Source organism: Lepidothrix coronata, unplaced genomic scaffold, assembly GCF_001604755.1.
Source record: "Lepidothrix coronata isolate B3197 unplaced genomic scaffold, Lepidothrix_coronata-1.0 Scaffold9, whole genome shotgun sequence".
NCBI classification, from domain to species: Eukaryota; Metazoa; Chordata; class Aves; order Passeriformes; family Pipridae; genus Lepidothrix; species Lepidothrix coronata.
Window position 1 is genome coordinate 9,816,386 of NW_016690189.1, and position 16,067 is coordinate 9,832,452.

Sequence of the window (16,067 nt, forward strand, 5' to 3'; positions counted from 1 at the left end):
CTACACAGATGTCTCAGATATCTCAATTTCAACATGAGGGCAACTGATGAGTCCTAAATGTCTACTGACATGTAAATAGACATGTAGTTGTCTATATTTGAACTTTAAATCTGCCCCATTCTATGGGTTACTGGGGTCAAGGAGAGGAAGACTCAGAAGACAGCTGAGTGACAAAAAGTCACTTTACTCATGGAACAAGCCAGGGCTACACTGACACTGAGGGGACTCCACATTTCAAGTTCTATAGATCTGCCATAAAACTAAGATCCTCCAGAGTGATTAAAGGCAAGAATTCCTGTGTATTCAAGGAGAGCAAATCCTAGGAATGGCATCTGGGAGAGGACAGTCTCCAGATAAACTTCAGCTAATAAACCTCCAGAACTAGTGAAAAATGAAAGAAAAGAAACAAAGGAAGAAAGAGAGAGAGAGGAAGGGAGAAAAGTCAAAACCTAACTAAAAACTAAAGCCAAAACAGTCAGCTAAGGGGAATTGAGATGGCAGTCCATGCCTAGCACTGAGAAGCCAGGTAAATACTTCTGCAGGTAAGTTCACAGCATGAACAAAACCACAGAAAATTATTAGAAGGTAAAGAAATGCATATGCAACTAAGATAATAAGTGGAAACTCAAGACATCTATAATCAGTTTTTAGATAAGTCGCAAACTCTGTGAGACCTGTATAATTTAGGATTCATTTCAGCTGCCTAATCATCACACTCTAGAGCCATCTGAGGTGCTCAGTGACATCCCACCTGAACTTCAGCTGCTAATCATGAAGGGTCTGGCTGTCTCTGGTCCTCAGTAATATGTCAGCCTCGTCTAGATCTCCTGGATTCCCTACTGTATTTCAATTGGTACTAGGCACCTATATTTAAGCAACTACATTGATCTGTTAAACATTATGTTAGTAGGTACTTTAAGAATTACTACCTCATCTCAAATTTATAATCAGTTTTAAATTCCACCCTGCAGTCACTCTATGCCTCAGTTTCCCCACAGTAAAAAAAGAATACTTAGGCAATACTTAGGATCATCAGACAACGCAAGCCACTTAATGCCCTTAGTTGAAGGGGAAGAGATGCATATCTGTTAACAGCAGCAATCAAAGTCTACAGTCTAATGCAAACATTAACTGTTAATAGTGAACAGTATTTTAGAATGCCAAAAATATAATAAAATGCTTCATATTTTTCTGTTAATTCATTTTTATGATGTGGTCCCTGTTTCTGTCATAGTGTGTTTTATAAATATTTTTAAGAGACATTACTTTCATCAAATTGCAATCTTAAGTGATAAAATTTCAGAATATCTTAAATGATTAGGATAACCTATAAATAGATAGTCATATGCAGTCCTTAATCAGAAGTAGTCCTCACTGGGCAGTGATTTGATTGAACTGCTTTTATCTCTGTGCATCCAGAATTGAGTCTTTGATGAAGCTCCAGAGTTGTAGAAAGCTGCATGCAACCATTTAGTGACCTTGCACATTTATATATTTACATCTGTTTCTCTGTAATTCAACTTTTTTTTTCTCAGCATACTAAGTGAGGCAGGCCTGCAAGTCTGCATAAATTTATAGCTTGTCCATGGGACCAATGCATCAAAAAGATGGATAGGTTTCATTATGGCTTATATCTAGTTTATATACTGTGATTTATGATTGATCTAATTGTTTTCTTGCACTTCAGAATTATTTTACCTACAAAATAGCCTTCATGTTATGAAACTGCAATATCATCTGCATCTTCAAATACAGAGTATCTGCACAAAGTCACTACAAATTTTTACATCTGAAGGACACTGCAGCCTATTACACAACAAATTATCAAAGTTAATGATTGCATATTCGTATACATATTCAAGTATGATACTATTACAAGCACGTGTGAACCAAGCCTTGGGATTGAATCTGCCTGGGGCCTACTAAATATTATGGAAGTGTCGTTCCTGCACGACATTAATAGTAGATAGAAACTGCACTTGCTATGTGTGCAAACATGCTGTAAGTAGAAATAAAGCAGTTAATGAAATAATACTATTTTTTTTTAATATTATGTTTCAACATATTTTTAAAACACGATATTCATAGAGCATTTAAAAATATTAATACTGTAAAGTTTATATTAGGAAACAACCTGATTCCTATTAAGTCCACATACTTCAGGTAAGATAAACAAATCTCCCTAATTCTAAGTACAATCTGGTGAATAACTTTCCTAATGCCCAAGGGGGACTAAACATAAAGAGTTAATTTCCATGATCTAATGAATAATTAACCATGAAATCTTTTTATCGGAAAACCACTTTTTTATTAAAATGCTAATTTAATTAATAGAATTTTGCTGTTGAGAGTAGTATATATAGAATATATTTGTTCTCAGATGTATGTTATTCCGTGGACATTAATTATAACATTGTGATATTCTCTCTTCTGTTCTGAACATCTAGTAAGACCTGTACTACTAAATCATACTTAATAGGAGTGTGATGGTTGTTGCTTAGGCAACAGAATGAATAAATGCAGGTCAGAATGTGCTTCCAGAAAAACAAAAGCAGGAATATAGTAGAGAATGAATAAGAAATATGTCTTAACTGATTTTTACTGCACTGAAGTATTAGATTTCTTCACTGTAAAGTAGCTAACCTATCTGAAACATTTAATTTAATAAGATTGAAAACTCTAGCTTAATATGTAAACCACTGTAATAAAGGTAAAGCATTTCTGTCATATTAAGGAAGATTACAACACATTGAAATAATCTGATTTTTTCTCTTAGCATAGCAGGTGTTTCTTTTCTCATTTTCCTATATACTTTCCGAGTTTAATTTTCTCTTTAACATTTTGACTAGAATGGAAAATAATTTCTCAAGCACTCATTAAAATTTTTCAAAGGAGGCTTTTCTTACATAATGCTAATATATTCAAAGGAATAATATAAAAATAAATCACTGTTTTCTGATAATTCTTATTTTCAATAAAATATGGGAACTCTAAAATTTCAGGTACAAACAAAAACTGAAATATGTAACAGCAGGATGAACAGTGTGAAATCAATAAATTAGGAACTCTTGGATTATTCCATTTACACATGTATGTTACGTCAACTCATATTAAGAGTAATTAAGTATTTTACCTGCAATATATATTTAAAAACAAAGCACTTCAGAAAAGGTTAAAATTATCAGAAAACACTGACTAACACATAGGTATGCAAGCATAACTTACTCTCTCTGATACCTTAAAAGTTTGATTTCTATACTGAATAATAACATCTTGTATATAATTTGTATGTTTACATAAGTATACTAATAAGAGATGTAGGAAAGTCGTATGAATTCCCTGAGAATGTGGTTCAGGCCCCTCCAGAGTCAGGGTATGACTGAAAAGCCCTCCAGGGTAGTTTATTTGGCTTCTCTTGTGTTCATAATCATAGCTACACCTGTGGTAGGTGTACCCCTCTGCATTTGCTGTGCCACCTACAGCCTCTTGTGAACAATTGCCTTCTGTAACCTCTTTAAGACTAAATGGTCATCTACTTATGTAACTAATGCTACAACACATATGAGAATACGTAGTAACATTTTGGGAAACCGTAGCATGAAACACACCTTGGATTTTATTTTTTTTCACATTGCTGAGCACAGCTTTGTTTTCAAGAATACTTAAAGGCAAAGATTCTAATGATTTTTAATGAATAAGCAAATGATCACATGGCAGCCATGTAAAAACAGGAAGAAACCTCTGCACTATTATAATGTGGAAATGACTGAGATATGTGCCTTAATTTTCTGATCAGTAATGGCATATAATGTTGTTTGCAAAATAATTTAAATAGGAAGACTACAACTCATGTGATGATTTTATAGTCATAATTCATGCTGTTTCACTTCTGTTTCTTATATGATGTGTGCAAGTTATGAAAAGTTAGAACTGTTCCAACATATACATGGTTATTAAAAATATCTTTAAAAGGTATTTTAAAAGATGTTTTAGGGTCTGCTACTTTATAAGAAATGCAGTCAGGATTTTTGGAAGAGGTTGAAGTAATGGGAATACTGAAGCAGATAGAAAAGTGATTATATAACAGCCTTACAAGTAAGCTTCTCGCTTTACTGTCAATATTCATTACAATTGAAAGTTTGTGCATGACAGATCTCTGTTACTTTACACCACATGGTGATACTGTAAATCTCGAAGTACCTAACATTTCATTTCATTCAAATATTCCTGATAAATGCCTACAGTTAAAACATGAAAATGGAACAATTAATAGGAATGCATTACTTTTCCTCCCAGGGCATAAGTTTCAACAAGTGAATCCCATAGCCTGACTATCTAAGATGCAAAAATATTTAACTGAGACATTCAGAATCACTTGCAGAGAGAGCACACTTCATTAAATAATTTTCTGTTATTAAAATACCTCTCAAGGCAAGAATGGCATTGCATGTTATTTAATTATCATTGCAAGTTAATGTTGAAATAAAAGTAAGAATGTGATGTACTGCAGAAAGGGGTGCTTGCAGCTTTTACATACTATGAAAATCCTTCAATGGATTAAAAGAATGGTGCATTTTTCTTCTTTAATCTGAAGATTTATGAGGGAGAGAAAGAACCTTAATATTCAGTTTTTATTTTACCATATTTCAGGCTAGAATATTTTGTAATGTGTACAGTTTGGAAGTTTATACAAGGACAATTTATATACTAATTCAGCTACACATAGAAAAGGGAAACACCAAACAGATCTCAGTGCAATGCAGAATAGCTCTAAGGTTTTTATGAGCACATAAGAGACAGACAAAAAAGGCAGAGCTACAGTGTATATACACAGCTATGCACAGAAGATTTCTTACCATAAATTGCACATTGTCAAATCCATTAGCCAGCAAGTGGTTTTCATACTGAGGTAGCCCAATATTTTCCAACCATTGTCCCACTGTCTGGACAGGGCATCGGGGTCCTGTAGGAGGGTGAAGAGGGAGGCGTTTAAGCAACGAATAACCATCCACCGGATAATAGCGGTAGTCCTGGGCTGAGAGGTGGCATTGCCACATCGTGTTCCTGGAAAAGTTGGTATCAAACGAGCCCGCCAGCTTGACAGATTAATGTTTCCAGCAAGCAGAAAAGTCAGAAGTAAAACATAGTTTTCAGGGCAGTATATAGCGTAAGATCTGATCGCAGCTCTACATTTCTTAGTTATTAATCTTTACTACAGACCAGTACGTCATACAGTAGGGAGGAAAAAAAAAAAAGCATATCAAGCTGTCAGCTAAGCTGTTCTCCGTTATATGCGATTGTTGGAATACTCCACAATGAGCAATGCACTGCCAGCAGCAAGAATTCTTTTTATCAAGTACTCCTACACTCATCAGTATGCATCCCCATGCTTCTTGCTCCCCCTCGCTCGCTCCCCTTCATTACCCAGCCTAGGCTACACCTCGCATTTTCAATAATAGCCATCAGATAAGGCAGATTTTTTTTGTCTGCAAGCTGTAAGCCTGCTGCTGCTGCTTCCTCCTACACACCCATCCAAGCGTCAATCTTGAATGATGAGAGCAGTCAAAACAAATGCAGAAAATAGCAAGATTCAAAAGCAACCTAGAGCACTTAAATCTGAATAAAATCTTCATACCAGTTACGCTTTACATATCTGTTTGTTGTAGATTTTTACATTTCACAAGACATTAAGAAATGCAATATATAAACCATAGCCTATGGCATGGTTTACTATATCTTCCCCTTACCCCTTTCAATATAAGATAGGTAGTGGTCTGCATCTCTGCTTGTATAATAGGAAAACCCTTTAATGAATCAATAATGAATACATTTCACAGTTTCTCTCCTATAGTACAGCAAAACACATAAATGGCACAACAATTTTAGTCAAAGTAATTAGATTATCTGCATGATTTCTTCAACCATAAAATATTATAAGACACAAGAAAACCTTCATGCTGACATATAATAATTCAACTTGAAAAGGTCACCATTTCAAATGAATAATTAAAAGAATGTTTCTACTAAATAAAATTGCAAATTTATATCCTTTCTTGCAAAAATGTGAATGATAGCAAGCACACATATAAGATTTGCATGATTTCTAGAGAGGATGTATATTTTATCAACTATAACTGAAAAAAAAGATGATGAATTTTAAATGAAAGCAAAGTTCATTTTCTGCAAAAGAAACCAAACTCCTCATGATGTATTTTCCATCTACATTCCATTTTTGAGACAGTTTTTCTAGAAATGGAAGTATTTTATTCCTTTGTTCTGAAAGGAATGTGTACTAAACTTTTGCTTTTCACAACAGGATGAAAGGATTTAGCAAAAAAGGCAGAAAATGGGTATATTCAGGATAAAATTCTAAGAGGAACCTTGTTTAGCAGAGCTTCATTTATTGAACACATTAAGTACTTTTTTTGTTTTTCTTGTCCATTGTGGATCTCAAGCAATGACTATCTCTAAAGAGGAATTTAATTCCAGGCATAAGGAAATTATAGATATCTGTCAAGGGCATCATTTGGGACTGATGATGGCAGATATAGCAGAAAACTGTTTCATAGAAATCCAAACCTATAGTCTGACCAACATAATACAAAATCTCTGCAAGTACCATGCAGAGAATCCCTGAGCAGTCACAGAACAGATCCGAAATACAGCTGGATATTTAGAATTAGGAATATTATAAGAGTTTCAACTCCAATCTGATTAGTCCTTGGACTAAAAGTGGCTGACCTTTCACTCTGATATTGCTGCTTGGATTTGTGAAACAACTCATGCAAACTGAAGTCCATAATGTTTTGTAGAACAATTTCAGTTGAGCCACAGAAGATCTTCCATGAGGTTGGAAAGTTGCCCAAAACAAGTCTGTTATGAGATCATACTTTACTTCATGTATTCTTACTGATTTGATACTATTACACAAAGTATGAAAGATTTACTAGATCTTTAAAAAAAGTACTGAAGACTTATCAAGCACTGGTAAATCTGCAATTGCTGAAGAAACTTTTAGGAATTTTCTAATAGCTAATTTTACTTTAAATAAACACATGGATAATTAATTTATTCTCAGAGAAAGTAGGTACACCAAGTTGATAGGAGTCTATGTCTCACGGAGATCCAAATGCATTTGTTCACACCTGTCTAGAAATCATCCCTATTTTGCAGAGTTTTTTCTACTGTGAATCAATACCTTTGTATATAGACTGTGCCCAGTCAGTAGCAAGGAGAAAGGTAGGCTATGTTGAGTTGAAATACAGGGGACTTCCCTTGAATAGGCAAATTTGAGAGGCTGGACAAGATCTTCAGAGGGCAAATTGAGAACAGTTATCTTAAATAAGATGAGAATTAAATCCTTTCTGAATTTTTCTCAGTTGGCTGAGAAATCATAAACTTCTTTGAAAAACAAATCCAGATTTTGTCTTTCCTTTTCCCCCAAAAGCAGAAAAACTGATATTGGAAAGAGATCTAGTGAAGCATAATCCCTTTGAAAGGATTATACAGGACTGGTGCCTGTATTTCCTATATATGCATAGACACAAATGTCTCTGCACTGTGTCACCCTAACTAACACTAATAAAAATTTTCTGCCCACAGTAAGGCACAGACAATAATTAGTATATTAGTTTCATGGTCAAACTGCTTCTTCCTTACCTTACTATAGGCAGTATGGAAGTTATGCTGCCAATGATGAGAAGTGCTTGGCTCTATGCCTAGCAACAGTGTAGGCAAAATTCAGTTTTTGAGTGGCTCCCCAGACACATTTCCTCATGTAGCTGTTGGTACTGTGTCTAACTATCTCCATGGCTCCAGCACTGGATGATTATAGCTGCTCGTCCCAGTGTCCTTTCCCAGTGTAACTACACATCTGAATCCATCAACACAACATAAGGTTGCTCAGCAAGGGGAAAGAAACTAGGGAGAAACACAGTCAGCTTGCTGCCTAGTCCTCATCCCTGACTATTGTCTTATTGCTGAAGCGTCTTGTGATCTGCAAGACTTTTTTTTGCTCCTTCTTCAGCCAAAGGTTGTAGCAAGGCAAAGGAGAGCACAGAACAGAGACAGGAATGTTTGTATTAGGGAACTTGCAGCTCTTTAGATCTTCAGATTTTTAGCCAGTTCAGGTGTCTTACCTCAGGGGGGCTGCTTGGACAGTTTTTCTGAGCCAGTGTAGTTGTAACCTAGAGCAGAAGCTACTGCTTTGAGCCTAAAGGCTATATCTTAATTTTGCTAGTCTATGACTCAGTGCCAGCCCCACTATTGGGCTGCTGCAGGTAGTGCCTACTTTACTTATACCTAAAGTTGGTCCTGACATTAAAAAACTGACTGTATGGCATTGTCTTACTTGCAACACATCTACATATTGCTGTGCTTTCCTATGATTTCAAAGGACATAAATCCCATAAATCCTTCTGTGATACCACAATCAAAAAAGATGTACCCTTTCCCGCACAGGAAAACTGACATGTAAGTCTCCTACAGAGATAGCAGCACTTGGTTCTTCCTTCTCCAAGGCAATAGAAGAAGCACAGTGAAGTGATGTCTACAAGAAATATGCCATCTGGTACACTATACAACAATTTCTACAAGACATCTTGTTCCCAAGGGGACTCAGAATATATTTATTGTGGGGTTTGGAATTGACTGAATCTGTGATATCAGAGAGCACATGATTTCAAATATGTTGTAAGGTATATCTGCTCTAAATGCTAAGTAATTTAAGGTCTCATCAATTTTATTTTCTGTACTGTTAACAATATGGATTCTTCTTTCTTGATTTTTCTTTATTTGTTTTTTGACTAAGGAAAAGAAAGAACTGCAGTGATTATTTCTAGAGGAGGTGCTCCCCTAGTCATTATGAATAGACTATTATAAACAATTCTTTTTTTAGTAGGTAAATACCTGTCAAACATTGCTAAACACTTCCGGTGTTAAGGAATCAAAATCCGGAGAATTTCAGTAGCTACTGACCAAAAAATTTCTGAGTGGAGAATATATCACAATATGAAAGGATGGTTCATTTAGGTAAGCTGGTAGAGAGTTTAGCAGAGCTGGAGAAGAAACGGATGCTATAGTAAGTACTGTAAACTTTTTTTAATTATTATTAAAGCCTTCACCCTTATCCAACGCTAAACAGGATATAATTTTTCTCTTTATATTATTTCAGCCAGATAAAAAAGTTACCTGTCGACATTGTGACAGAACCTGTGCTACGGCAGTTAGCATGACAGGGTGTTCTAGTGAACAAATGAATCTAACAACATGTATTCCTCAGAGGAGATAAGAATAGCTAGGAACAGGATGTTGTATCAGAACAACTGTGCCTAACATCCAGCAGGCCACTATAATTAAAGAAAGTTTATTATGGGAGAAGTATAGTAGGTTCCAAGAAGTGTATGCAGTGTTCTGCTTTATCGTAAGCATTTCAGTTATATTATTAGGCTACACAAAAGCCTTAGATTTTAAACGGTCTTTTTCATAAAACTCTGAAAAACCTGGATGCCTTACACAAAATCTGTAACTTCTGTCAGCAGCCTGGCTCTTTGGATGATGATGACACTGTGGAAGATCATGTTTGGTGATGCTGAATATTTCTCTGAAAGTGCTTTTAGAGACATTTTTCATGACATACAGAAACAAAACAAAATCAATAGTAACAGCTTGAATTTAAATAACACTATCTAGTATCTATAATCTAAAGGTTACATTCCATTGCTTATGTGTAGCTCAGAACTCACAAAAATAGCTCTCAGATCACAGCTAATCAAGCTAATGGAACAACCCTTATTGACTAGGAAACTCATCCTCACAGTTCTTTTCTGATTTTTACATCAATATTGATTATAACTCTACCTTACCACTATGTAAGTACAATAGCTGTATCTATAATAACTATAACTACAAATTCAACAAAGACAATTCATTTTACTTGACAGATTATTTGTCAACAGTGAACTGTACTTTGTGAATCCCACTGGCCTTTCTGTGACTTTGGATTTCTGACTGTTGATGTATTATTTTCCCAGAAACAGCTCAGTCAAAGTACTCCACTATTTCATAAAACATATATTTATTACAGAAACTTCAAAGTTAGAGTATTTTTCATGTTCAGGTGATCGCTTTGGCAACTTTAATTTAGTCTCCTTCAGAACTCACCTGTTCAGTGAACGAGGAACAGATCTTACTGGAAAATTAAAATATCTGTTTTCTAGAGCACAGCCACTGGACTAGGACTCAGGGTAGGTTGTTCTACTCAAGACTGTCATTCCTATAGTGCCAAGCTATATATATATATATATGCTATTTAGTAACATGCAGCAAGATTGCTTGAGATAAAGTTAGTCTTTCCAGATTCTGATCTGGGGGATAATTTCTTTATAAAGACATCAGGATAATCAAACTATATTATATAGCATTGTATTAGTCCTGACTTCAGTCAGATTTATATCCCTGGATTACAGAACAGAAATCTAAGATGCAAGCTACTGAATTGCAAGAATTAGTTAAGAAGAGACAGATGTTTCACTGCAAGATCACAGGTTCAACTCTATTGGATCACAACACAGCTTCATCTAGCTCATCTAACTTCATCTAGCTTCATCATTCATCAGCTTCATTCACAGTAGCTACTATTAGATCACTACAGAAGAGCGTAAGAATAAGACGGAGTGATTCTTTCCTAGCATTCTCCCAGTTTCCAGCAATTTGCAGCTCAATGCCTTCCTGAAAGAGAAATAGTGTCTTTATGCTTAATTGTCCTTTATGGATTTTTCTGACAGTTTGGTGGTTGATGAAATATGCTGTGAGAAAGAGGGTTGAAAGGAGAGCTGGATTCATCTTCCATCCTTCCTCTGTCATCCTCTCCATCCATGGGAAATGGAGGAAATTGAGGGAATGTCTCTTTGCATTTTGAATGCCATCACAAGGGTAATAGATTACTGTAATCCTGTATTGCACTTAGGAAAGACACCATTAAGATGCAATTAGAATTCAGCTGTTTTTTTCCCCCCCTCTCCATGAGCACTGAAGGAGTTCCTACTTCTGGAGGTAGTGTTGATATGAATCCCAGTCTCAGTGGATCCCAACTATCCTATGAAATTATTCTATCTAATGCAAATTCCTTTGGTAGGACAAAGAGCTTTCAGTTGCCTGTCCAGGAATCATATTCACATCCAAGGGGTAAATGTGTGCATCCTTATTCTGGCTTCAATGGAAGTTAATAATATTTTCTGAAAAAAGGACTTACTGTCTCAGAGCAATTTCTGTGCTTGTCTCGGGACGTTCTACAGGATAATAGTAACACTACACTCACCACCCATGAGTAATCATTTTCACTGTTTTTGTCTAGCAAGAAAAAAGAAAAACCCTTGAAAATTTACATGACACCATGACCAATCAAAATATTTTATTTAATTCAGTAAAGATTTTAGACTACTGTTAAAAACTAGTACACTGAGTGTATAAATATACATAAAATGTATATTACATAGTTTTGCTAAAAATACTAAGCAAGCTCAACCCTCTGCACTATAATTCCTGGCACCGTAAACCCAAATTTATGTAATTTCAAATTTGAGCAAATATTTTTACAGCTCTGTGCTGAGCAACATTGGACTAGCAAACAAACAGAATTGGGTAATACAGAACTGGGTAACAGATCTATTTGAAGAAAGTGCTCAAAAAAGAGTAGACATAGCTCAAGAAGTTAAATACAGCTGATAAAAAATGGTAACAATTTCATAGATTTGGTAACTCTGCAAGGTCCTGTGGAGAGCTGTAGAAATGAGATGCCAGTACTGACACATATCTTTGAAATTCTGAATCTTGAAATTATACATGATAGAAGGCTAAATATTTCTCTTTGGGTTATTTTATAAATCAGATTCAACCTTACACAGTGTGACACTTTGTTTTCTTTTGCCTAGCTGGGTTCAGAGGCTCCCTTGCCCCTGATGCACCAGATTTTAGAGTGAACTCCTCAGGTGATTAGAGAATTCTCTTCTCTCCTCTCTGTTCCTTCTAGCTTCATTTTATAATTCATTTTCTATGCTCCCTACTTATCCCACTTTGACTTATTCTCCTTGTAAAGTATGAACACTTGCTCTTTTGTCATCCTTCACCTCCAGGTACAACAATTTGTTGTTTTGTTTTGCATCTGCCTTTTTCCTTTTCCTTAATTTTTAATCCCACTTCCCCTTTCAAATCCTTTAAAGCAGGAAAAAACTGTTCATTTAAAGATGAAATTACTTATCTGAGATTAAATTACCCCCTGAGATTTCTTTAGAGTTGAGACTACGTTGGATTAGGTATTTGAGGTATAGATTAGATACAGCATGACAACTGCTACATGCATTAGTTCTTCAACATTAACCAGCAGCTAATTGCAAAGTTGATGCTCTAAATCTGTACTAGAAAAAGTATGTTTAAATGGAAGCAGAAGTAACTTGAAACTCTTTACTAAAAAAACCTGTCTGAACTACCCCTCATTTATTTCTTCTCTAGAACACCCAAAATTTTAGAAAATAATGATATATAAATCAGACACAACCATATTTCACTGATATGATACAACAAAATAATAATAATGAACAAAAACCAGAGGCATCTGTGCTCTGAGGGCACCAATGGGCCTTGATGCCCATGCCCAGCATCCCCGCAGGTCTTCCTAACCCTGCCCACAGCCCAGGACCTCATTTTGGGTAAGTCTGGGACCATTGGCTACTGCCCCAGCAATGCGAAGCAGTGCCAGTTTCTGGCCATGCCTCTGATCCTAACCACAAGATGGATGTAGGTAGTTTTTCTCCTGGATAGACCCCTCAGACATAAATTGTGCCTTTTTTCCAGCCCCATCTTCAGCCCTGCCTCTTGCATGAATTATGAACCCATGTTACAGCATTATCTCCATTTCTATCCCTATCCCAGCCTCCCTTTGTTCCTGGCTGGGCTCCCTCAATGGACCCTGGACCAAGTCATCTCTCAGAGGCCTGTCTGGGGTGATCAGTGGAGTGTGTTACCAGCACCTGGCTCTGCCCACCGGGTGCAGACCCCATGGGACTGTGAATGAGGGCACAGCTCTTGGCCTTTAGGGAACAACCATCCCTCTCTACTCCCTGACAAGAAGTCAGGTTCTCAACAGGAACTTACTTTATTACACAAAAACCCTATAACGACCTTCTGTAATATTTATCCCCTGCTAACACAGGCTCTGCAGCACCAAAAGAAAACTGCAACATCTTTCAATGAATAATAAAGATGTTACTTGAGTGGGTGTCATGCTGGCACAGCCCTGGCAACTCACTGGACTGCTTGCATATGGATGAGATTATATAAACCCTGTTCATCCTGTCTATGAGCTCCCTCATGCCGATAACTCTATTCTCACTCTCCCACCTCTGGAGCCCAGGATCTTGTTTCAGGAATCTGTGTTGATGCTTACAGAAGCGCAAATACCTCTCATGGTATTGTACGTAGTCCTGCATGGCTTTTTGTTTTAGAAATTGGAATGAAAAAAATGCAACTTTCTGGTCAAGTTTCATAAACTGTACTCCAGGAATCATTCCTTCCATAGTTCATTTGTCAAGACTAATGGATCTCAGCAAGAGCTCAAGTAGTCCTACAGGTACAGGTTAGCTGAAAATACACTCATCAGACTGATTCCGCTAATGTTTTGTAACATATTAATGATTATTTCCTATATTACAAAGCAGATCAAAACTTGAGCTGGTTTAATAAGCAAACCCAACACCTACAGTTATTCTCTTACACTCTGGTCTAGAGCTGTCTATATTTCTTGCTATTCATAGTTCAAAAACTTTCACAAATGTGGATTTCTTTCTTGCATAAATCTGAGAAGAATGGCTGGTCTCTACATAAATGCCACATTCATATGGAAGTAGGGGATTTGTCTGCTGACAAGATAATATATTCTTTGGAATTATACTCTATAAAACATTTCAAATAGCCTATCACAGAACAGAAGTAGCATTAAGTAACTGAGATGGGCCATCATATCCCGTAAATAGAAAAGCAGTCAAACAGCAGAGTTCATAAGAAATATTTATCTAAACTCATGCATGAAGTCATGAATAATAAATACACTTTAGAAATAGATTCCAGAAAATCTCACCACTTTAAACTAAATGCTATTATTAGTATTTAATAGAAATTCATATTAGCAATCAATAATTTAACCTCAACCATCCCAGACTTGAAATAACGCAATAACCTAAAATAAAGAGCTAATGGCAGCAACAGATAAAAGTAGAAAAGCAGTTTTGTGAAGTTCCTGGTATCGTAAGTTATGATGTAGGGGTGGTAAGTAGTAAATAGCAAATAATTTTTGAAGGACGTGAAGGCATTCAAATACACTGTCTTCCTGAAAATAGGGATATGAAACAAGAAGATACTGATCCTAGTGGTACAATCATGAAATCAGGTTAACAGTCTGGGTTAGAAAGCAAACGGATTCACTTTAATAAGTTCAATATTCTGAATTACTTCATTTTCTGTAGGTGGAATTAAAACTAGAAACAATTTGGTGTGCCGTAAAGTCTATAACAAGCCAAAGATTTTTCAACTAGCATGTGATGTTCTTGTGATTACTAGAAATGTGAGCTTCCAAGGATCCCTATCTATTTAAATCTAAGGACTACTAGAAGGAAACATGAGTGAATCAGCTGAACTTTCAAGAAACTGTTATTAATTCAGTTTTAGTAGACTTAGATCTCTATATAATTCATGAAAGATAAACTTCATCATAGTCTCACTTGCCATAACATCTCTAATCCTAACATATTTGTAAGATTAACACCCCTATCATCTCATATAAACCACCACCAGAGATACTGTATAAAGTTTTAGAGATTTGCCCTTAGTAACCACATATGAAAATAATAAAGTGATTAATAAGGGCAAATCTGTAAAATCTATTTTGGACATTAGGAATATTCTGTTGCCTTTAAAGTATTTCCTGGCCACAGGTTGTGAAAGCTTCGTTTCTCATCAGATACTTTTTACTCCACTGATGTGCTAATTCCTATGCTACATACATTTTTCAACCTTATATTGAATTTGATTCTGCTTTAGAAATAAATGCTGTTCAATTTAGTCAAATAAGTTAAATAAAATATTAATATACATGTCTGTAAATGGCTACATAGTTGCAAGGTACCAATTAAACAGCAAGGAAAAAGCTGAACCTAAGCACGTGGCTTCTAAAACTTTCAAGTAATCTGATAATTCTTTTCACATCATTTATCATGGCTTGAAAAAAGTATCAACCTCTAGAGTTACAGTAGGATGATTATGAAAGCATTATAGAATGAGGGCACCATTGGCTTGTTACTTTTTAGGCACAACAACAAACATTCTGGCATTAACTTTGTGAAATCCAGCCCAACTGTCCTTGTGGAAACAACAAAGAATATTAGTACCCCTCCTGTACTGTTGTGGTTCAGTGGAGACACAGCCAAGGCCTCAGTCTTACTGGAAATAACTTTGAAAATGTTTTAATCAATCTTTTTTCAAGTTCTGAAATCTGCAATCTACTTTTGTTGATCCTTTTATCTCCTTTCTAGATGGGCAAAGCTCAGCAATGTATTCAACCTCGTAGTGCAAAAAGATACATTCTATACAGCTCAGTGACTTCAGGGATTGTCCAACAGAGCAGCGAATTGACCAGGAAGAGCAGATTGCAGCATTAACATTATTATCCTCAGGAATGTTTTAAAATCCACTTTTGAGTTAGGGACCCATTTACTACCAATAGAAGCCAGGAAGTAATATGAGTAATATTTTTAAGCAACTTTCACAACCAATTAATTTGAGATCTAACCTTATTTGTTTTTATCAGTGTGATTTTGTAAGGTTAGGCCATAGGCAGGTATATCCAAACTTTTAAAGTGAGAATAACTGTTATTCAGTTAATTTTGATTTTCTGTACAGAAACATATACAATTCTTCTAAGCACTGTACCCAAACATGCCTTACATCGTGCTACTTAATTCTCCATTTTACTATTATTTGTCAATATATTCTGAGTTTCATGACTGTGGAAGTCAATG

General features: G+C 35.8%; 1 protein-coding gene across 15 annotated transcripts in view; it reads right to left on the reverse strand.

Moving 5' to 3' along the window:
* ANKS1B (ankyrin repeat and sterile alpha motif domain containing 1B) overlaps positions 1 to 16,067 on the reverse strand; it is a 417,695-nt gene that overhangs the window by 189,840 nt on the left and 211,788 nt on the right. For 14 of the 15 annotated variants that reach the window (XR_001873050.1, XM_017804295.1, XM_017804297.1 and 11 more), the window contains one exon: positions 4,857 to 4,963. Coding sequence is in view for 14 of the 15 variants with exons in the window: in XM_017804295.1 (XP_017659784.1) it covers positions 4,857 to 4,963 (107 nt within the window). In the remaining variant the exon portion in view is untranslated. Of the gene's footprint in view, positions 1 to 4,856; positions 5,425 to 16,067 lie in introns of those variants that run through there. The other variant, XM_017804307.1, reaches the window with a different exon arrangement.